This window comes from Mastigoproctus giganteus, chromosome 5, assembly GCF_048544385.1.
Source record: "Mastigoproctus giganteus isolate SK-2022 chromosome 5, ASM4854438v1, whole genome shotgun sequence".
NCBI classification, from domain to species: domain Eukaryota; kingdom Metazoa; phylum Arthropoda; class Arachnida; order Uropygi; family Thelyphonidae; genus Mastigoproctus; species Mastigoproctus giganteus.
In genome coordinates, this window is record NC_143579.1 from 57,821,489 (window position 1) to 57,845,633 (window position 24,145).

Below are 24,145 nucleotides of genomic sequence, written 5' to 3' on the forward strand. Positions count from 1 at the left end.
TTTAGCCTTTAACTTAATTTGAATGTAAACATTACCACTACAGTGTGAAGATCTGAATAAACATTTAACATGAACATACAATTTTTTTTGAAAAAAACGGAAAACAATGAAGTTTTCTTTTCTCTTGTTTGCTTTCCTAGAAAACATACTATGTAAAGTTCAAAGCATCATCATGTCAGCAAAAGCAGAGTGTCCTTGTTGTTCCATGTATATTCAAGTAAAGACCCATTAAAGCTGACATTTAAGCAGCTTTTTCATGTTTACTGATGAACTGAAGTTTCCATTCAATGAAAAGAATGACCTTTTTGTTTTAATACAATGGACATACACAGATGTACATTAAAAAATAAATAAATAAAATAAAATAAAAACAAAGAAGAATGTTAACATTAATTGTAGTAAAACTAAAGGATTACTGAAATGACCAGAGTAAGCTAATAAGTAGAAAACAAAGACGAGTATATGATTTCCAAGAAAGTCAGGGGTCTTGTCAACAGGAACATTACAAAATGTAATAAATCCCTGTAAAGGATTCCATGTATTTCTTTTATGTTAGCCAACTTAGAATGATTTAGGCTTGCATGGGCACAGAGATCTGGTAAATCTACTCCCACTGGATATTCAAGTGTCTACTATATTAGGAAAGAAGGCTTCTTGGGATATCTGTAGATTATCAAGATACCTCATTCAATACGGAATGTGTAAAGCAGTTTGTAATCAGGTTATTGAGGAAGTGAGACAGACTAAGACATCTTATAAAAGGATTTAGTAAAGACTGGCAAGAAAGTCAGTAGAGGTGTGTTGTGTATATATATCACTAAAAGGAATATATGAATACTATATATACATGCATCATGTGCATACATATTAGAACACGTTTAAAAAATAATATGCAACTGTTTGCTTAAAAAACAAATGTGAAAAAACATTTCACATTTGTTTTTAAGCATTTTCAAATTTTGAACAGCAGCTCAGAAGGATTCCTCACATCTTGCAATATAATTAAAACAACTCAGTAATGCCATTACATCGTATCTCAACCTTGGGATGCTGATAAAAATAATTATGTGATGTGATTTCTGAATTTTACACTGCAAAGTGAACTTGTTTTCTGCTGGTAACAATGGCATGCAACTTGCTGGTGGGCAATATGAATAAGCTGCTGAGTGGTAATTTTTACTGCTAAATATTACAGATTTACACACTCACCAGCAGTGATTCATTTGTTGTTCATTAGTAGAATAGACTGAGGCCTACAGCACAAAAGCTAGTCTTGTATCGGTAACAACAAATAAAATGATGTCATCCAACTGAACGATCAACAGGGCAATTCAGACCATTGAATATATGCAGTGGGAAAGCAGAGGCCAATGGTATTTTCATAGTCTCATACTTACAGAACTTGGGCAACCTTGATTGTTAAAGGAAATTATATAAGAGTAAGTCAAACACTTAACTATATATAATACAAAGTATAATCAGAAGCAAATATTTGAATCAAATAATCTTGGAATGACAAAATAGAGGTTCTTAGCCTTATTATAACCTGTAGTAATGCTTTGTCTTAATTCATCATGATTGTTAGGTTTTTCTCAGTGAACAAAGGAAAAAGGACCTCTTTGTTAGTAATTAAGAAAAAAAAAATAAAGTAAACAAAGAAGCAGAATTTTTCTTTGAAGGTTCAAGTTTCAACAAGGTTGCAAATATTATACAAAATATTAAATATACTATAGCAAACTAAATCAGCGTAGCAAATTACATAACTAACCTCAAGATGAATTTAACTTCACATAGACTTACCTCACCAACACACACTGGATCTAAAGTTGGTAAGCTATATACTGCTACATCATTTGGATTTTTTCCACCAGTTGCCAGCATGGTTTTGGAAGGGTTTACTGACATAGCATGGATACCACAAGGATTTTCTGGTTTGCTACTATCACTGCCTTTTAAACTTGGAATATGTGCCATTTGCTTGGTTTCGACATCTAGCACTATAAGCTGAATAACAAAAGTCATCTTATTAACTGTTTATGGAATTATAAAAATGTATTAAAATTTAAACTCAGATGCAAGTAGTACATGTACGAAACTAATCACGTTATCTGCCAATCTGGCATAAGGGTTGTTGATTTTTGGATTTGTTAGCTTTAGGGGCATTCTCTCTCTACAGATGAGAGCAGGCAATTCATTAACATAAATATGCTTTGTGTGGATAAGTTTATAATTTTCATACTTACATTGTGGTTTACATTGTAATTTAATAGAAAATTTGCAGATTTCAGATCTGAAATTTTAAATTTTGTATTGCTGCAATTACACTTATTGAAACATGTTCTTGGGTTAAGAACATGTTTCAATGTTCTTAACCCAAGCTTTAACGATGATAATTAAGTTCATGCTATGATATGACTGGATGGTTAAAAGACAGTTCAATTAAATTCCCACCAACAAGTATTTTGCATTACTGGCATGAAAAAGTGGAAAGCATAAGATAAATAATCACAAGATAACAGTTGATTCTTAATAGAAATTTTAGTTAGCATTCAGTTTTAAAGGTAATTATTTCTGACCACAAACAGAGATAATATAGATATCTAGGATTAATAGCCTATATTGAATCAAATGATGTAGAAATAAACTAATAGACATTCTCAAAATAAAACATCTATAATATCAACTACAACTATTTATTTTCACCTGATTCACTTTTAACTCTTCAGTCATTAATATAACAGAAATATAACATTCCACTGTGGACAGAAAAATATCTGTATGAATAATTTTATGAATTTACATGAGAATTACAATATGCAGTAACGTTGTCCGTAAAATTATTCATATAAATTTCTTTTCTTTAATCCTTTCATGTGAGTTTCCTCAAACATGCATATGCAACCAGGGAGTGAATATTTGATAGCAATGGGCTCTATAGAGTGAGAGTATCACAATGTCGAAATTTTGTAAAAAATAAAACTTTTTTTTCACAAATGACTTATTCTCACTTGATTGTGAAACATCACAGTGAAACTGTTATCAAAAATCAGTTTAACAAATCCTGAAAATAAGAAAAAATCTGTGAAAAGAAGAAAACATTTATTGATTCAATAATATCACCTACATCTATTTATGCTTACCTAATCCAATTTTAATCCTTCGGTCATCCATCATATTTAAAAACTGTTGCATGTTGGTATTTGCATCTGGAGGGATGAAGCTCTTGGTACCGGCCCATTTTCTTACCTTAATTCAGTTTCTGTATGAACTGAGATCAATTGACACAGAAACTGAGTCAGTAGTTTAAAAAATTTGGGCACAAATTAAACTGGAGGACAACAGTCATCCATGCAACCACTCTCATTACAATTCTGATCTATATTTCAGGGCACACTGTATTCGCTGTGTAATCACGGTAATCATGCAGCTATTTTATTCTAATTTTGCTATTTCAGTATCAGTTTTGACTCTAGAGTTCTAACTTTCCTGTTCACTGTGTATACATAAATAAAATAACTGATTACACAGTTATTTTATTTATGTATAAGTAGACATTGTCATGTTGCATAATAAAAGAATTAGTATGTGGTATTAGTGCTGATAGCAAAGCAAAACAACTGTTAGAGTGGATTAACAAATGAACACATTATGGACTAAATAGGGGCATTAAGGAGAGGAGAAATATTTGGACCCTTGAGTTACAGAAGAGAAAAACTAGAGGGGAACAACAGGCTCTGTGAGGCTGTTTATCCTACAGCCCATGCTGACTTTTGATATCCCTGAAATTATATAATTCTGAAGACAGTCAACAGAAAATACCTTCCCAGGTTATGAAACTTCATGACAAATTAAAAAATTATCTACATCCAAACGATTGGTCAGTATTGAAGACCTCCATAGATTTGTGACATGAAGCACACGCCACAGAAATAAAAAAAAAAAAAAAAAAAAAACACAGACACATTAACAAATTGAATACATTAATGCAGGTACCAATTAGGGTTCATATGAGTGCTTCTGTAACCCCTTGATATATGCACAATGGGCCTACACACAATTCAAAGGAAGGAAAGTCTTTTTCAAAATTTGCATTGAACTTGCTTTAATTTTTTTTATTGTTTTTTTTTAAATTAATTTTATTCTTCTATAATAGAATACCAAGATTTTAAGGAGAGTTTACCAATATTACGAGATGTGGCAAATGCTAGTTTCTTTATGCCCGAAATTTAAGGTTTAAATTGACCCTGGCAAATTTCGGAATGATGATTTTTTTGAAGGCGATATTTTAGGAAAGAAATAAGGTAAATCTGGGCCGAGTACCTTAGTGTTAATCTAATGTATTTTTGCGCTAAGATGTCCAAAAAATCTCAAAATTGTGTGTATCAATAAGTTATGCTAGGAGAGGTAGAGAAGTGAATGAAATAGTCAACACGAGTTTAAAATATGAATATGATTAGTATAAGATAGAGCTATGATGCTCAATACATTCTACTTTGCATTTCAATATTTGTAGAAGAATAAGAGAAATTTACCTCAACATGATACAAAGAACACTTCCTAATGACACTCTCCAGCAAATAAATGAAAATAAAATTAACACAAATTACAGTAATAAAATTAAGAAAAAAATAATTAAATTAAAACAAGTTCAATGCAAAATTTGAAAAAAGAAAAATTTGTGTTTAACTTGTTTTAATTTGTTAATTTAATTTTATTACTGCAATTAATTTGCATTAATTGTATTTTCTTTTATTTGCTGGAGAGTGTCATTAGGAAGTGTTCTAAATATCATATTGAGTTAAATTTCTCTTATTCTTCTACAAATACTGAAATACAATGTAGAACATATTGAGCATCATAGCTTTGTCTTAATATAATAATAGTGATATAAAATGTAGTATAATAGTTTTAGCATTTTCCAAATACAAATGGTATTTGTTTGACTTACAAATATAGTTTTTCTGTAATTTTACTCTAAAGCATAATGCAGTTTTTAATTTGGAGAAGAGTGAAAATCTAAGTACTCCAACCTGCATAGAGTGAAATGTCTTTAATTTCTAGAAGAAATAATTGCAAGACATTGTGTACTTCTTGTATCACTTCTTCAGTGGGAATTTCTGTCCATAAGCACCAGTCTTGTGTTTTGTAATGAAATAGTCTAAATTAATAACTGATATTACCAGTTGTATTAAAAAAACTACATGTGCTAAAAACTAGTTTAGAAAATGTTTTTACATCTTTGATGAAAAACAATGTTTAATTTTGTTGAGCTTTTGAGTCTCGTAGAAACTCAAAAGCTGTATATCATGCCTCTCAATTGATTGCCAACAGTTATTATAGGATTAAAAAAAAATCTGCAAGTGCAAAATGAATTTATAAATTGGCAAACAATAATCATCCAGATGACTACTGAAGGCATAACCACTTCTCGATTTAAATTCCTGAGAATTTCTTCAGTTTCAGCTTTTGCAAGCTCAAATCAGACAAATGAGGTTAACACACAAAATCAACCTCTGAATTTTTAAAGCTATTTTCATGCTGCCACCTATTATAAACTGTCTACAATTAATGAAAATTGTAGATAAGAAATGGCAGCATGTACTGAAATTTTCAAAATAATTAACACATTTTCTGTCACTTATATTTGCAAGGTTCCTTTCTGTGTGACTTGGTGGGTGAGCATCTGTGGGGAACTTCGCTTGAGCACCGAAACAAGTAGACTGTTTTTAAGTAAATGGGAGGATTTTACCTGTCATGAATCATCACTCCAAATAACACTAGCATCTGTTGTTTGTAGAACTCTAACATCATCAGATGCATTTGAATAAGATTTGGGATCCACATCACTTGAATATAATTCTATTTCACTATCAGATGACATATTAAAAGAGCTGATTCAATGTTATCAGCTTCAACATATTGTCCATCCCTGTTCCTTTTTAGTCCTGATGTCCCAGGCTGTGGATCCCATATAACAACAACGCTTCAGGATAAAATTTTATGGGAAAACACTCATTACACAAAATTTTATCAGTAGACACACTACAGATGGCGTTATGTTTTTTGCAAACTAAAGAATTAAAATTCAGCAAGCATAATCTTCAAAAAATTTTGCCTTTTCTTCTTGTGGAAAATACTAAAATAACTTCAGCATAAGCAAAGAACTGTGAAGCTGTGAATAAAGCAAACAGTCTGACACTAAGCAAAATCCCAGCCATAATACAACTAGTTCATGGTCAATCAGTTATTCATTTCACGTGCTTTTCCTTTTACAGTGCACATTTACTGACCACAACTGAATGGATGCAAAATTGCATCAAGGCACAAAAATCACGGTTTGTTTTTATGCAAGTTTGCATTTTGGCAGGAAATGTGTTAATGAACTTAATTTGAACTCATCTTCAAAACATAGATCTACATTAAGTACCCCCTAGAACAGACAGATGAAAAATGCAGATATATGCATTGTATTGCTAAAAGGGTTAAGCAATCGATATGTCATCTTTCATTATGATATAGTTAGTAAGAAGGACAACACAATGGATTCACATGAACTAAATAAGTTTCAGTTTGTTTGATAGAAGAGTACATCTAGCATGAAAATGTAAAATTAGCCACTGACTAGGGTTCAGGATTTTTGTTAAATCGTATCTTCCGGCCAAAAAAGTATTAGGGGAAATAAATCTAAAGTAAAAAATAAAACAACATTAATTTATACAAGGATGTCCTGATTTTAAACATAGTGGTTTATGCAGCAGTTCTTATCACAGTTCCTGCGCAATGCGATGCTGTCACCCTTCTTGCTAGTGGATGAATCCACCCACCACTTGGCCAGTATATAGGTACACTGCACCACTGCATTCATGTAGATGGTAATTCGATGTCGGTATAGATAAACGTTGTGAGTTAAATGACTTTGAAAGAGGGATGATAGTGGGTGCCTGACACATGGGGTCACTATCGTGGAGGCAGTACAGAAACTGCACTATCCCCATTCAACAGTATCAAGAGTGTATTGGGAATATGCCATTCCAGAATAACATTTCATCTTGGACATCTGTTGACATCTGTCTCACATTGATTCAGCCAACCAGAGAGTGACATTTGCACAAATCACTGCTGACTTCAATGAGGGAGGTGCCAGAAAAGTCTCCACCAAGACCATCAGGTGATCATTAGCCGCAATAGGTTACGGGAGCCACTTGTTTGTTTGTTGTTATTTGGAGCATTAGCAACTAAGGCCATATTGCTCCCGGGATATGCGGTGCTCATTCCCTGACCTTTCCGCATCCTCCGTATTTGGTGGCTCACGGGCTCGAACCCTGGTCTAATCAAGAAGCATGTGCTACACACTGCTGCTCTGCCCACCTGGCTACGGAGTACGGGAGCCGCTGACCCACCGAGTCCCATTGCTAACACCATGACACAGGACTCTACACCTCAACTGGGCAAAAGAACATCGGCACCGGACCTTGGACGATTGGAGACGGGTCTCCTGGTCCGATGAGTCCCGTTTCCAGTTATTTCGAGCAGGCGGGAGTGTACATATCTGGCTGAAACTGCATGAAGCTATGCACCCGTCATGTCAATAAGGAACTGTTCAGGCAGTTGGACAGTCAGTAATGGTCTGGGGCGTGTTCAACTAGCACATGTTGGGAGACCTCTGGTACGTCTAGATGCATCTCGGAACAGTCCAGGTTAAGCATCCATCCTTGCAGACCACGTGCATCCCTTCATGGTCATCATGCGCCCACAGGGAAATGGACTCTTCCAGCAGGACACTGCACCTCCCTACAGAGTGGTGGTGACTAGAACATGGTTCAAAGAGCATTCCACAAATTTTACCACCATGGCCTTCCCATTCACACATGAACCCTGTGGAGTATCTTTAGGATGCTGTGGAAAGGTCCATACGAGTTTTGGATCCTCCACCCAAGGAATGCAATGGAATTACAGACAGCAGTACAGCAAGCATAGATGGAAATACCCGCAGAACACTTTTATGAACTAGTGGACTCAATGTCTCGCCGTGTGATTGCCATTATCCAGGCGAAAGGTGGACCTACCTGTTACTAGGCAGGTATCGCATGATTTCTGTCCAACCAGTGTACTTCTTTTCCATTTTTTTCTATAAGCAATCTCAGTGGCACACATTTTAAGTACACCTGCTATGCAGAACATAGCAGAACATCCTCATATGGACTAAAAGGTGGAAACTCACATAACAAATATTTGTAGAATCAACTGTGAGTCCATATAAAATTTCAGCTTTACAACCTTCATAACAGTAGACAATCTGCATTGCATTCTCCATTGAAGGATGCAACATTTTCATTAGTATTTTGTTGAAGTTTATAATTTTGAGAAGCAATGTAAAAGCAAAAGCCTGCCTTTGCATTTTACTTGAAAAGGCAAGAAAAAAAATAATAAACTAAATGGTATCTTTCCAAAATTCCAAAACTATAATTCCCACAGATATATAACTGGTGTATAGAAGTCAAGAATGATACTATTTAGTCCCACCTTGAATCACATGAGGTGAAATACCCACACCCTATCTTATTTATGAATTGATCCAATATTACCTCACAAGTTTGTCTTGAAATAAATGACTTTGGGAAGTTAGAAGTCTGGCCCTGGTTAGATAAGAATGTTGATTAGTGAGATCAAACAGATATCTGCCTGATATCATCACCAATACCATAATGTAGTGATTTGTGTTTCTAATTCTTCATAATAATATGGATGAGATCTACTGCAGAGATCAATATTCATTACATGTACTACTATGCTGAACTGTACAAGAAAACTACATCATGTGGGAAGTGTTGCAAAAACTCCAATAAACTGGGCATAGTTTGACTTCTTTTTTGTATGCCAGCAATCACTTAGCACAATGACAAACATAAGCCTGAAAGATTTTAATTTAAAATCATCTTTTGCAGGCTTTAGCACTGTGGTTTTTAGAATTCCAAACTCAAATGACTAATGGGCAAATGTTCTGACATCATCTGGCAATTGCTGTGCATTGCTCTTCTCACTTTTAACTCTCTTTTTCAATTCCTACTATTAGTTCACACTCTCCCTATATATATTTATATATCTTGTTCAAATTTTCAATCGTTAATAAAATACTTTTTATTCATCCACTCAAGTTCAAATAAATTTTTTTAAACTTGTAGTGGATGACACTTGATGTTAATACAGTTTTTTCAAATATTAATTCATTAATTAAATTTAATTAATTAATTTTAGTTTTATATGGGAGAAAAAAATTTCTCTTATATAAGATATTTAGCAGGATATAAATTTAGGAATAAAATTGAAATCAACAGGCAGTAGCTCAATCGGTAAAATGCAAGGATTTCAGTATTTTTCACGTGAAGGTGAAGAATGCGAGTTCAATTCTTGCGAAAATCAATAATTTTTTGATAAATTTTTGTTATTCATCCACTCAAGTTCAAATACATTTTTTTAAACTTGTAGTGGATGACACTTGATGTTAATACAGTTTTTTCAAATATTAATTCATTAATATTTAATTTAATTAATTAATTTTAGTTTTATATGGGAGAAAAAAATTTCTCTTATATAAGATATTTAGCAGGATATAAATTTAGGAATAAATACCGTCAGTGACGAAGCGTGTAGATCGCTGGAAAAAAATTTCTTTTTCAGATTCTTTTTTCATTCTGGGTTCTAGTCTGAGTCAAGGAGGGAACAAAATGGAAAATGAAACATGTGAATAAAAATAATAGTCCAACACCATATATAGAAAGGAAAATGGAAAATTGCAAGGAAATTCGCTTTCTATTTTGCCACTTAATATTGTGATTCTGTCATATGTATATACATATTTATATTAATTGTAATTATTTAATAAAAAGTAACTAAAATAAAATTTTTCTTTGTTGACCTAAGTAGGAATTGACTTTAAAAATTTTTTTTTTATATTACTTGTTTTGTTAAAAACTTAACTTGTAGAAAATAGTTCATGTTCTCATCTCAGCTATTCCTGTTTGGTGGAACCAATGTTCCCAAGTGCAATAATGGACATATTTGAGTGGAACATGACTGTATTCATTATCAAAATAAATAATTGCAAACCATTCTGATCTAGTGGTTGTGTCAGAGTATAAAAACAAACTTTTATTTTTATCTTTCAAAAAAACCTGCCCCAACACCCTTCATTAGCCTGATACAAGCATTCTTAAAGCAGCATTAGAACTTATATCAGCCATTGGAAAAGGAAAAAAATTTGTTTCAATGTAATTGGTATTAACTTTGTATAGTAACTAACTTTAGTAATACACAAACTTCATTCTACAGGCAAATTATTTTGGGAATCATTTTAGACAAATGCTGTCTATTGGTCCTCACAACTTGCAATTTTATAAGTGACCAATTTTTAACACTTAAAACAACCTGAATACAGACAGACAAAAAAAAAAAAAAAAACACCGACCAATTTCAATAGTACTTTATACACAATATCATCACAACAATTGTAAAAAAAATCTTACTTTATTGCATTTTGTTCCAAACATAACTTGATGATCTGTCAACCACTGAGAGCAGAATACCTTGTTAAAATCCTGTAGGGAAATTTCATGTTCTTCAAGTAAAGAATTTTCTAAAAGATGATGGATTCCCTTTTCTTTTAATCTCTGCCGGACTTGGGCTTTATAATTTCCATTTTCTCTCTCATGGATATAATGAAAAATATTTTTTTTCTGTGTCATATCTGCCATATCTCTCACAAAGCGAGAACGTCTACAAGAACAATTTTTATTAAATAACTGGTCTGCATCTTCAGAAGGACACCCAGCATGTGTTGTAGGTAATAATTCTTGGGATATCTGATAATGTTCACTTGATATTATCCTAGACAGTGGAACAAATGTTCCTCTTCTCCTAGAGTGTGCCATTGTTCCGAATTTGCACCTGAAATTTAAAAATCATCACTGAGAAGTGTACCCTCCTTTCATTAACAATTACAAAAGATTCCAAAACAAAATAAAAATACCATTTTTCACTATGAGAACTCTTAGTGAAAATCATATTATACCTTGATCATTTATTTAATTTTAAATATTAAAGCAATCAACAACCAATATACAGGCACAGAAATGTATAATCAGAGACTGAAGGGAGTAGGAATACAGAAAATGCAGGTGCCTCTTATGGATTATAAAAAAATTAAATGAAACATGAGTAGGAGTAACCATCCGTACAAGTCAAACAACACGGATCCACATAGTGTGCTTTTTTTTTTTTTTTTTTTTTAAGTTTTCGGATCAACAAACTTTGTTTAAGGTTGCCTGATTCAATTTATTTGTCAAGAGATAGTGGTAGCAATATTTTTTTGGCTCAGTATGACCAGTGGTTCTCCCAGAAATATTTATTTTAAAATACAAGATTTTACAATTAAGTTGCAGGCCTAAATCAGTTTGAAGAAACCCAAATGCTTGAATGAAAAAAAGCTTTTAACATTTTTCAAATTAATTTCCTTGAGCAGATAAACACTTGTAAGATTGCTCACAGAGCTGTATAAACATTTTTTAAATGCATTTGAAATGACCACTATAGATTCTTTTGTTACACTTCATTTAATGTCTTCTACACACCATCAAATTGCCTTCCTTTCAATGTGCATTTGATTTCGGGAAATAAGCAGTAGTGCAGATAATATAAATCAGGAAAATAAGGGGGAGGGGGGATTAGCAACACAATCACAAGCTCTGCTAAAAGCCTTTGATATCCAGCACTGAATTCGGCTTAACATTATCATTCAACAAGAACTAGCTTCCTTTTCTCAAAACTAAGGTCTTACAGAGTGAATTCTTTGAATGAAATGATCCAAACCTTGTGCTAACTCCTTATTCACCATCTTACCTAGTGGATCAAATTACTTGTGAATGATTCTATTGCTATCAAAAAAAAGTTAACATTTTGTTTTGATTTTTGAAAACAATTTGTCTCAGAGAGCATGGTGATCATCACTCCATGCTTTGTCACCTATTATGCTCAAGCGAGGAATCATTATCAAAGTTTAGATGAGCTCTATGCATATTTCAAGTCTGAGCAGAATTATTCCTCTTCAAATAGTGCACAACTTCCATTTAAATCATCTGTTAGAAACTGCACAAAATGTTTCTCTGTTAACATGAAGTTATTCTTCCATCACTCAAAGAATTATTCAATAATCACATACAATCAATAGGTATACTTTTTTTGACTGTTTTTGGGGTACAAAGCATTTAGTTGATATCTACAGTGCATGTCACCTTCTGGATCCTTATGACATTCCAAAATATTTTAAACTAGTGAAATACATGCAATAAGACAGAGAACTGTTACCATATACTTGTTTTATCAATCTACAGGTTTCAGTCACTTTCCCCAATTTGACACAAAATGTGTTTGCTTTTTACTCCATCACTGAACATAATGACCACACCTTGAGCAACTTACATGACTGCATGTAACTTACAGTATGCAAATGAACTTGTAGATGGAAGTAGTCATGCAGATAAGCTATCACAGCAATAGACTCAGTCCTGGAACTTAATTATCAAACTTTGTACAATCTTAGTAGTGCTGTCATAAAGAAACTTGTTTATGTATAAATTTTACACACACACACACACACAATGATAAAAACAGTAAGCTCCAAGTTTAAGAATTATTAATTTAAAAACTCATATCTCAATCTTATGAACTTTTCCATGACCATACCAAGCATTACCTTTTAGAATAGAAATATGGATAAGAATTAAATATTTTCAGGTTTTATATATTGCATTTAACATATACCACACATGCAGTTAAATACAGCACACCATTTAAATATATTTTTGGTGAAATGTACTACAGAACATGTGATGAAAGTGCAAATTATCAACAGCACCTCCTGTTATACAAAAATAAGGTGTGTTTAGAACAGTTCAATTAATTTATTTTCCAGGGAAACTGTTTGATATCCCTTCTGGAGTAATTTCATGTTTATTGTGAGTAAATAAACAATTTTTTGATAATTTAATTGTCTATATAAAGTGCTATGAGTTTCCATTAGATTACCACACTGCAATTTGACTAGTGAAGACTGGCAGTTAACTAATGGTAAACATGAGGAAAAGTTGGTTCTTTGAGTTTGAAGTTTGACAGTAATTGGATGCTGATTGGTTGCAGCATGTGTTCAGACTAGTTTCAAAGAGAGAGAGAATTATAGATGCCAAATCAGATGAACACTGCCCACAGCAGTCTACAGAAAAAGCATGCAGCAGAAACAGAGTAGAGAGACTTTGCAGCCTGAGAAGGATTTTGGGTGAACCATCCCAGTTGAAATATTGTTCGCACCCAGATGCGGGAACAATATTCCATGGTAGAACAGACTTCAGATTTGTACAGAATAAGTACTTGTATAGAGTAAGCAATGCCAAGAGAAAAACAGTAAACTCAGTTTTTTAGATGCAGAGGAATCAATATTCATGATGTGCTTATGCCAAACAAGATTAGACATAGTAATTCCTCATAAAGAATGTGATCTTGTTTAGAGATTTGAGTGTCGTGGAAGATAAGCACAAAAGCAGCACACCCTTTTTTTGCAAGATATAAGACAGGCCTGAAATTGACTAATTTTTGTCCCACTGGAGAATTACCTGGAGATCAACATTTAAGGAATTTGTGGTGGTCAGTTGAGAAGATGATCTTGCTGTTTGTGCAGGGCAAGGTTTCTCAAACTGGAAGGTAATACAATGTGCTATCATCAGCAAAATTATGAAAAGGATTTCCGGTCAGTGAAAGAATGTCATCAACATGCAAGAGGAAAAGAGTGGGAGAAAGAACTGAATCTGGGAGAACACCAGCATTAGAGGAGCAACTAGAAGACAGAGAGCCATCTATCATCACCCACAGTTACCAGCCAGAGAGATACCCAAATGCAAAAAAGCAGTCAGCAATTCATATGATGGAAGCTTGTTAGGAGCAGCTTTATGGCAAACATAATCAAAATCCTTAGAAATGTCAAGAGCAACTGTTTGAGTTTCATTAAACTTTTCCACTGAATTTGTCCATATAATGGTAACATAGCCAAAACATCACCAGCAGATAGGGAAGGATTTGTCAGCCTCTTTAGGAACTGGATGGATATCAGCAAATTTCCACGCAGAAGGAAAATCACCAGTGGAATAGGAAAGTCTGAAAAGCCAACACGCAATAGGAGTAGGCTAAGAGGACAGCTTTTGAGAACAAGTGGAGAAATGCATCAGGACCTGGAACTTTCCTGGAATCAAGGTTGTTCAAAATTCTTCTGACATCCTTTTGATGGAAAACCACATCATACTCTGATAGGAGTTTACTGGGAATGGTAGGAAGAGATTTAACAAGACTGTCAATACAAGAGTTAGAAGAAAAGTAGGATGCTAGTAAGTCAGCTTTTTTTTTAGCTGAGGAGACAATATAATCATCAGGTTTTAACAGAAGGAAGTATATATGGGCAAAAGTTGCAAAAATCTCTGGCAAGAGAGTAGAATGCTTGACTACTGTTTGGACAAGAAGCAAGTGTTCTAAGCTAAGCCTATTCAAAATCTAGTTTGATTTTGTAATGCCAAACAACACAAGGCAGAGAATGAGCATGAGAGAACAGCTCCATTGGAGAAGAGACCATCACCAAGTTGTGATCAAAGATGCCCCAAGAAGACCACTCACCTCGACCATGTACTTGAAAGGGTTGTTTGTGAGATAAAGATCAAGAGGCTTTATGGTTCGAATTGTTGGGTATTCTGGTAATAAACAAACTTGAGCAATGTTAGTAATTGCAAGTGCCTCAGCAACTTGACCGGCTGGGTCCGTGTGACTAGAAAATCGAAGCTAGCTGGAGTTGTGAATGTTAAAATCACCAAGGAAAACTCTTTCACTGTCAGGAAAGGCAGATTGGAGAAAACCAAGTTAAAGAAAAAGGAAATCAGAGTTCCAAGTGATAGGTGGATCTGGGAGAATGATTGAAGCAGCAAGTGAATTTGACAGAATGGGGCATGAAGATTTTAAGTCAGAATATTAGTGTACATTGCACATGTACCACCTTTGAAGTTTAAGGAATTGTATAGTGAATAACAGTAACAGAGACATGTGGTGCAAGAAAGCAAGGATATGAGCTAATGTAGCATCAGTCAAAAAAAAAAAAAAAATTCACACAACCGTTCCCTCTAAATTTTGTCCAGTTCCTCCTTGAATTTATTTAAGCTATCAACTTCCACAGCGACAGATGAAAGTTTGTTCCAACAATTAACCACCCACTGGATAAAGGAAAATTTCAGCACATCTATTCTACAACTGTCTTTCCTCAATTTGAATCTATGCCCATTCAGGTTCATAATCTGAGCAAGTGGAAAAATCCCATCAGAATTCAGCGTGCTCAATCCATTCAAGGATTTATACACCTCAATCAGATCACCTTGCAGGCGCCTAGTCTCCAGCCATTGCAATTTGCAGAACTTAAGCATCTCCTGGTAAGAGGACCCCTGCGTTCCCCTCACCAATCATGTTGCCCTTCTCTGTACATGCTCAAGCCAATCTATATCCTTCCTAAAATGAGGCCTGCAGATGTATGTAGTACTCAAGGCTTGGCCTGATCATTGCCCTATACAAAGGGATAATTACCTCGATTTCCCTGCATGAAAATTCCTATATATCATTGACAAAACCTCATAACCTGCTCTGGCAACCTGTCTGCATTGCTCATAAAACTTCATATCTCACTGCACAACTACTCCAAGTTCTTTTTCATTTTATACCACCCTAAGTGTAGTACCACCACACAGTTGGTACGTTTTTCTCGGATTACTTCTACACATATGGAGTACTTTGCATTTTCAAGGTTAAACATCAGTTGCCACTTCTCAGCCCATCTGCCCAAATTTTCTAGATCCTGTTTCAGTAGCACAGTGCCATTACTGTCATTAACAGTAATGGCACTGTTAATTAACAACCCTTCCAACCTTTGTATCATCTGCAAACTTCGACACTAAGCCTGATATACCTTCACCAATATCATTGATAAATATACAAAACAACAGTGGGTCCAACACTGAACCCTGTGAGACTCCACTAATAACTTTAGTCCACGAAGAGCAACATCCATTGATTACCACTCTGTCTTCTCCCACTCATTCTCCCTTTTATCTATTGTAGCAACTTATCCTTAATACCATTCTGCTCCAATTTGTACAGTAGTTTTCCATGCACAACAGTGTCAAAAGCTTTCCTGAAATCCAAGTATATGATAACAAAATTATTTTTTGCATCCAGTTCCTTTGTAACTACATCATAGTATCCAATCAAATTTGTCAAACACGACGTTCCCTTAACAAACCCATGCTATGTCTGAATTATTGCTGCAGTCTTGTCTAGATGATCCTACAATACATCTTTAACCAGTGATTCCATTATTTTACCCAGAACAGATGTTAAATTAACTGGTCTGTAATTACTCGTGTCGCCCTTCGATATCCCTTTGTGAGTTGGGGATACATATGCACATCTCCAGTCCATGGGGACTTCCCTCGAGTCCAAGGATTCTCTCATAATAATAGCTCAGGGTTTGCTTAGTTCCTTTGCCACCTCCTTTAATATAACTGGATAGGTCCCATCCACCCCAGGTGCCATTCTTTTGTTTAACTTCAACAATTTCTCCTCCACTTTGCTCTCAGTTAATACAAAATCATTAAGCACCCTGTTACAGTTTGATAAACTTCTGGCATTTTCCTCCCTTAATAACTCCTCATGTGTGAATGTAGATGTAAAATACTCATTCAGTTTGTTAGCTATCTGAGCAGAATCGTCAACCATCAATATCAAGTGGACCAATCTGATTCATCCCCTTCCTGTTAGAGTTTCTATACCTAAATAAGTCTTTACTGTTTTTCTTAGCATCCTTTGCCAAAGATTTCTCGTAACCTGCCTTCGCTTGCCTAATCTCCTTTGTGACTTGATTACAGACTAGCTTATAACAGCCTATGGCAGTTATAAGCTAGTCTGTAATCAAGTCACGGGGTTAATTTATATGCATCCTATGCATTTTTCTTCTCTGCCACGATTCTCATTAGTTCATTTGACAACCATTTAGGCCTAAACCTTGAGCAATATTTCTTAATCGGTATGAAAAATCTAGTATTTTCCATGATTAATTCCTTGAATGCTTCCCAATTATAATTTGCTGTTGGTAACATCATCAGTTGGTTCCAGTGTACAGAATTTAAAAACTGCCTGAGACCAGTGAAGTCACCTTTATGGAAGCAAAAACCCTTCCCTTTACCCCCGATGGTAATTATATCTTTAAGTAAATCCCACATCAGTACACTGTGATCAAATATTAGAATAAGTAGCGACCTGGAGTGAGGGGTGTTGGGGGTTTCAGGGACGGATGGCAGTCATCGTGAAACAGGTGGGTATATGGGATGTGTTAGAGTAATTAAGAATAAGAATAGGTGCATGTATACTTGCATGTATACCAATGCTAGAAGTATAGTAAATAAATTTGATGAATTTGAAGTGTTGGTCAAGACATCAAAGCCGGATAATGTTGGGATATCAGAGACGTGGTGTCACACAGATATAAGGAATGCCGAACTGGAATTTGGGGAGTACAATGTGTACAGAAAGGATAGACAGGATAGGAAGGGAGGAGGTGTTATGCTGTTGATAAAGAAAAACATAAAATCAAAAGAAGTGCATCCAGTTGATATAGATGAACAGTGCACTGTTGAGTCAGTTTGGTGTGACATAAGCACTGCGAAAGCAAAAATAAGAGTAGGAGTGTGTTATAGGCCTAATGACTTGAATGAGTACAATGAACAATTGTACAGAGAAATAGAGTGGGCTAGTAAATCGGAATGTCTTATAATGGGGGATTTTAACTTCCCAGATACTGACTGGAACACTTGTGGGTTAGGCACTCACACACTAGTCAGACTTTTGTGGATTTATTGGATGACTGTTTTCTGCAGCAGCATGTTCGAGAGGCAACCAGAGAAAGTAATACTCTTGATCTGGTTATCAGCAGTGATCATTCATGTATTAGGAATTTGCAGATAAAAGAACCACTAGGTGGCAGTGATCACAGTGTACTGATGTGGGATTTACTTAAAGATTTAACTACTATCAGGGGTAAAGGAAAGGGTTTTTGCTTCCGTAAAGGCGAGTACAGTGGTCTCCGACAGTTTTTAAATTCTGTACAGTGGGATCAACTGACTATGTTACCAACAGTAAATTCTAAGTGGGAAGCATTCAAGGAATTAATCGTGGAAGCTACTAAAAGGTTCATACCTATTAAGAAATATTGTTCAAGGTTTAGGCCTAAATGGTTGTCAAATGAACTAATGAGACTTGTAACAGAGAAGAAAAATGCATGGGATGCATATAAATTATCAAGCGACTCAGATTCCTATGGCAGATATAAGTTAATCTGTAATCAGGTCACAAAGGAGGTTCGGCAGGCGAAGGCAGATTACGAGAAATCCTTGGCAAAAGATGCTAAGAAAAAAAGCAAGGATTTCTTTACTTATATAAACTCTAAAAGGAAGGGGATGAATCTGATTGGTCCACTTGACATCGATGGTTCGACTGTTCATGATCCTGCTCAGATAGCAAACAAACTGAATGAGTATTTTGCATCTACATTCACACATGAGGAATTATTAAGGTTTGAAAATGGCAGAAGGTTATCAAATTGTAGCAGGATACTTAATGATTTTGTAATACCTGAAAGCAAAGTGGGGGAGAAATTGTTGAAGTTAAACGTAAGAAAAGCACCTGGGGTGGATGGGATCTATCCAGTTATATTAAAGGAGGCGGCCAAGCAACTAAGCAAACCCTTAACCATAATTATGAGAGCATCCTTGGACTCAGGGGAGGTCCCCACGGACTGGAGATGTGCAAATGTATCCCCAATTCACAAAGGGGGATCGAAGGGTGACACGAGTAATTACAGACCAGTTAGTTTAACTTCTGTTCCGGGTAAAATAATGGAGTCACTGGTTAAAGATGCATTGCAGGATCATCTAGACAAGACTGCAGCAATAATTCAGACACAGCATGGGTTTGTTAAGGGAAAGTCTTGTCTGACAAATTTGATAGGTTATTATGATGTGGTTACAAAGGAACTGGATGCGAAAAATAATTTTGATATCATATATTTGGATTTCAGGAAAGCTTTTGACACTGTTGCGCATGGAAGACTACTGTACAAATTGGAGCAGAATGGTATTAAGGGTAAGTTGCTACAATGGATAAAAGGATGGTTAAGTGCTAGAAGACAGAGGGTGGTAATCAATGGGTGCTGCTCTTCTTGGACTAATGTTATTATTATTATTAGCATTAGCATTAGTAGAGGCATTTGATGCAAGAAAGCAAGCTTATGCAGCATCAGCCAAAAAAAAAAAAAAAAAAAAAAAACCCCACTTCCACTTCACCCCTCTGTTCGTTCAAAATACCTGTCCAGCTGAGCCTTAAACTTATTTAGGCTATCAACCTCCACCACAAGGGATGGAAGTCTGTTCCACCAACCAACCACCCGCTGGCTAAAGGCAAATTTCCGCACGTCTATCCTACATCTGTCTTTCCTCAATTTGAATTTATGCCCTCTCAGGTGATTTTTCTGAGCTAGAGGAAGAATCCCATCAGCATTGAGCATGCTTAAACCATTCAAGGCTTTATACACCTCTATCAGATCACCTCGCTGGTGCCTAGTCTCCAGGCACTGTAATTTGCAAAACTTAAGCCTTTCTTTGTAAGAGCACCCCTGTTATTAGTGGAGTCCCACAGGGTTTGGTGTTAGGTCCACTGTTGTTTTGTATATTTATCAATGATATTGATGAAGGTATATCAGGCTTAATGTCGAAGTTTGCAGATGATACAAAGGTTGGCAGGGTTGTTAATGACAGTAATGGCAGTGTGCTACTGCAACAGGATCTAGATAATTTGGGCAGATGGGCTAAGTTTAACCTTGACAAATGCAAAGTACTACATATGGGTAGAAGTAACCCCAGAGAAACGTACCAACTGTGTGGTACTACACTTAAGGTGGTAGAAAATGAAAAAGACCTGGGAGTAATTGTGCAGGCAGATATGAAGTTTTCTGAGCAATGCAGACAGGCTGCCAGGGCAGGTCATGGGGTTTTGTCAATGATATATAGGAATTTTGCTAGCAGGGAAAAGGAGGTGATTATCCCTCTGTATAAGGCAATGGTCAGGCCATGCCTTGAGTACTGCGTACAGGTCTGGAGGCCTCATTTTAGGAAGAATGTAGATTTACTTGAGCGTGTACAGAGAAGGGCAACAAGATTGGTGAGGGGAATGAAGGGATCCTCTTACCAAGAGAGGCTTAAGTTCTGCAAATTGCAGTGGCTGGAGACTAGGCACCTGCACGGTGATCTGATTGAGGTATATAAGGCCTTGAATGGGTTGAGCACGCTGAATTCTGATGGGATCCTTCCACTTGTTCAGATTACGAATCTAAGGGGGCATAAATTCAAATTAAGAAAAGACAGATGTAGAATAGATGTGCGGAAATTTTCCTTTAGCCAGCGGGTGGTTAATTGCTTGAACAAACTTCCATCTGTCGTTGTGGAAGTTGATAGGTTGAATAAATTTAAGGAGGAACTGGACAGGCATTTGAAGGGAATGGTGTGATTTTTTTTTTTTTTTTTTTGGCTGATGCTGCATAAGCTCATACATTTGCTTTCTTGCATCACATGCCACTACTACTACTACTACTATTACACTACCACCTAGTAGTTCCTTTATCCACAAATTCTTAATACACGAATAATCACTACTGATAACCAAATCAAGAGTATTACCCTCTCTAGTACAATCATCCAATAAATCCACAAAATCTTGCTAGTGTGCAAGTGACCAACCCACAAGTTCCAGTCAATATCTGGGAAGTTAAAATCCCCCGTTATAAGACATTCTAATTTACTAGCCCACTTTATTTCTCTATACAACTGTTCGTTGTATTCATTAGGCCTCTAACACACTCCTACTCTTATTTTTGCTTTTGCAGTGCTTATGTCACACCAAACTGACTCAACATTGCACTGTCCATCTATGTAAACTGGATGCACTTCCTTAGATTTTATGTTTTTCTTAATTAACAACATAACCCCCTTGTCCCTTCCTATTCTGTCTATCCTTTCTGTACACATTGTACTCCCCAAATTCCAATTCTGCATTCTTAATATCTGTGTGACACCACATTTCTGATATCCTAACAATATCCACCTTTGATGTCTTGACCAGCACGTCAAATTCATCAAATTTATTTACTATACTTCTAGCATTGGTGCTACATGCAAATATACATGCACCTAGTCTTATTCTTAGTTACTCTAACACAGCCCATGTATTTATGTTTCATGATGACTGCCATCAGTCCCTGAAACCCCCAGCACCCCTTGCTCCAGGCTGCTGCTCATTCTAATAGAAGTAGTGCAAGAGTTGCGGCTATTTTTAAACTTTTAGTCTGTGAAATCCCCCTCAAGCTAGCAGTTTTCCGACCCACCTAATGCTGCCTCGATAGCATCAAAAAAACACTCTTGCATCCTTTCTATATAAATGTATCCCATCTCTGTAGAAGCAGTCTCTCCTGTTAACAAGCATATACCAGGCTGAAAAAAATTCTACCCAATGAGCCTTGCACAATCCCTCAAGGGCCAAATTGATTGACAAGGCTCTCATCATATACTCCTTCCCATCATGTCTGGGTAGAATTGCAGACACTTTCAAATTTAACCCTAACTCGACTTTTTTTTCAACACTGACCTATACTTGTTAAGTAAATCTGCAGACCTCCTACTCTTAATATCATTGGTGCCAACGTGTACAACAATATCACCCTTTGTGCCCTTAAAAGATATCTGCTCTACAACATCAGCTTTTGACCCTGGCAGACATACCCTGGTCCTATTCCATCTATCCTTTAGAGTCACCAACAATAACTAAATCCTGTGGGACCAGCATATTCTGCCTTGGAGATTGCCGCTGTGTTACCCGATGCACAAGAGTGAGCACTGGCGTTGAGCTGGGCAGCTGAGAGCTTGAGGGACCCCTCATTAATTTCTTCGAGGACATCTACCCTACATCTCAAGCTCTTGTAGACGCCCATCAGAATGCTGATAGGCGTCTATGTACTTTATAAGTAGTTTTATAGTTCTAGTTACGCTGGTTATTTTTATTTTTCATTTAGATAGTTTTTGTAGGTTACTACTTAATATACTTAAATTCGTTGTTTCATTTGAATCTTGCAGCCATTGTTTTTGTATAAAGAGTGGTAGGCAATTCAAATTTTTAATTGTGATAAATAGGTAGCTCTAATATAAAATTATATAGTGTAATACACATCACTGCATTTAGGATTCTATTAGATAGTGTAGTATTGATAATTAATTAATTAAATTTATTGATCTTATTGGAAAATCCCCCCACTCAGTCCCCCCCCCCGAGTCACAGCACTCCTGCCACTTTGTGCCCATTGCTTTGCTGCTCTAATCTGAGGCATGATATTTAAAATTAATAAGATCAATAAATTTAATTAACTATCAATACTACACTAATAGAATCCTAAATGCTGTTTATACTCCGGGACGACCAAATGGTCAGAGGGGTTCACAAGATAGACAGAATAAAAGAAACAGCACCATATTTAGCAGTCAAATGCTTGAACCCTGGTCAATCAAGGCACGTGTACTTATACACCCGCACGCTTGACCACTCGGCTATGGCGGCCTAGAATACTAAATGCAGTGATGCGTATTACACTATATAAGTTTACATTATAGCTACCTATTTACCACAATTAAAAATTTGAATTCCCTACCACTCTCTATACGAAAACAATGACTGCAGGATAATTAGGATAACTGAGATGAAGAGTGGTTAAAGAAACTGATAGTTGGGATTCTGTCAGAAAAAAGGAGGTGGGACTTGGCAGACTAAGTGGAAATGGACACCATTGAGATTGGAACTGAGACCACAAATATTTGTTGTGAAATGGGTGTGGAAGTTTTTAGGAGGGTTAGATGTTTTTCTATAAGTTTGACTATTCATAATGTACTCAGTAGATAAAGTAAAAGTAGAGGGGAGGGGCATGTCATATGAAGTAATGAAATTTTTGAGAATATGGTGTACAACAGCAAGAATATAGCCACCTCCCTGATAACATGGCCTTGACAATGTTTGATCAGCCCTTCATACTATTACATTATCCTTGCAATAAATTAGTTATGAATACCAGTTACAATTTAAAATAAAGTTTTGTTCTTAGAAACTGCTCTTAGAACTAGACAAACTAGTTCCAGATGCTGCAAGTTGCAGCATCTGGAGACTAGGAACCTGTGAGGTGATCTTATTGAGGTGTATAAGGCCTTGAATAGTTTGAGCAGGCTCAATGCTGACAGGATACTTCCACTTGCTCAGATTAAGAACCTGGGGGGGGGGGCATAGATTCAAATTGAGGAAAAACAGTTGCAGAATAGATGTGCGGAAATTTGCCTTTAGCCAGCGGGTAGTTGATTGCTGGAACAGACTTTCACCTGTTGTTGTGGAAGTTGATAGCTTAAATAAATTTAAAACCGAACTAGACAAACATTTGGAGTGACTGGATGGGTGAAATGGGAAGGGGTTTTTTTTTTTTTTTTGGCTGATGCTGTATAAGCTTGCTTTCAATGCTAACTATTGGATAAGCTTGCTTTCTTGCATCATATGCCACTACTAATGATACTAAAACCTAATATTTATTTTTCCTGATTTCAGTGATTAGCTTTTGCCAATCACTGAAATCAAGAAGAATAAATATTATAAAACAAGCCTACAAACTGCAAAAGTATATCTGATAATAGAGAAAAAACATAAAAGCAGAATTATGAATAATGCCCTATAAGAATTTATGCCATTGATATCTGTATCATGCTACTCAGTGTAATAAAATTTATTCATAATAAATTTTGTTACACTATCAAAATCAGTTTTTCCACATTTGTTTAACCTATGAAATTCCAAATATGAACAAAAATTATATAGAGCCAAAAACTTCTCAGAAATAACTTAAACAGCTTCAAAATAAGGGAATTTATATTTTAATCATACT

General features: G+C 35.6%; 1 protein-coding gene across 1 annotated transcript in view; it reads right to left on the minus strand.

Moving 5' to 3' along the window:
• The window catches only part of DCAF12 (DDB1 and CUL4 associated factor 12-like protein), an 86,279-nt gene that overhangs the window by 46,020 nt on the left and 16,114 nt on the right, over nucleotides 1-24,145 (minus strand). The window contains exons 2-3 of the mRNA XM_090373219.1: nucleotides 10,524-10,944; nucleotides 1,801-2,004 (exon numbers count right to left, since the gene is read on the minus strand). Of these exons, the coding sequence (XP_090229345.1) occupies nucleotides 1,801-2,004; nucleotides 10,524-10,928 (609 nt within the window). The 5' untranslated portion in view covers nucleotides 10,929-10,944. The remainder of the gene's footprint in view (nucleotides 1-1,800; nucleotides 2,005-10,523; nucleotides 10,945-24,145) is intronic.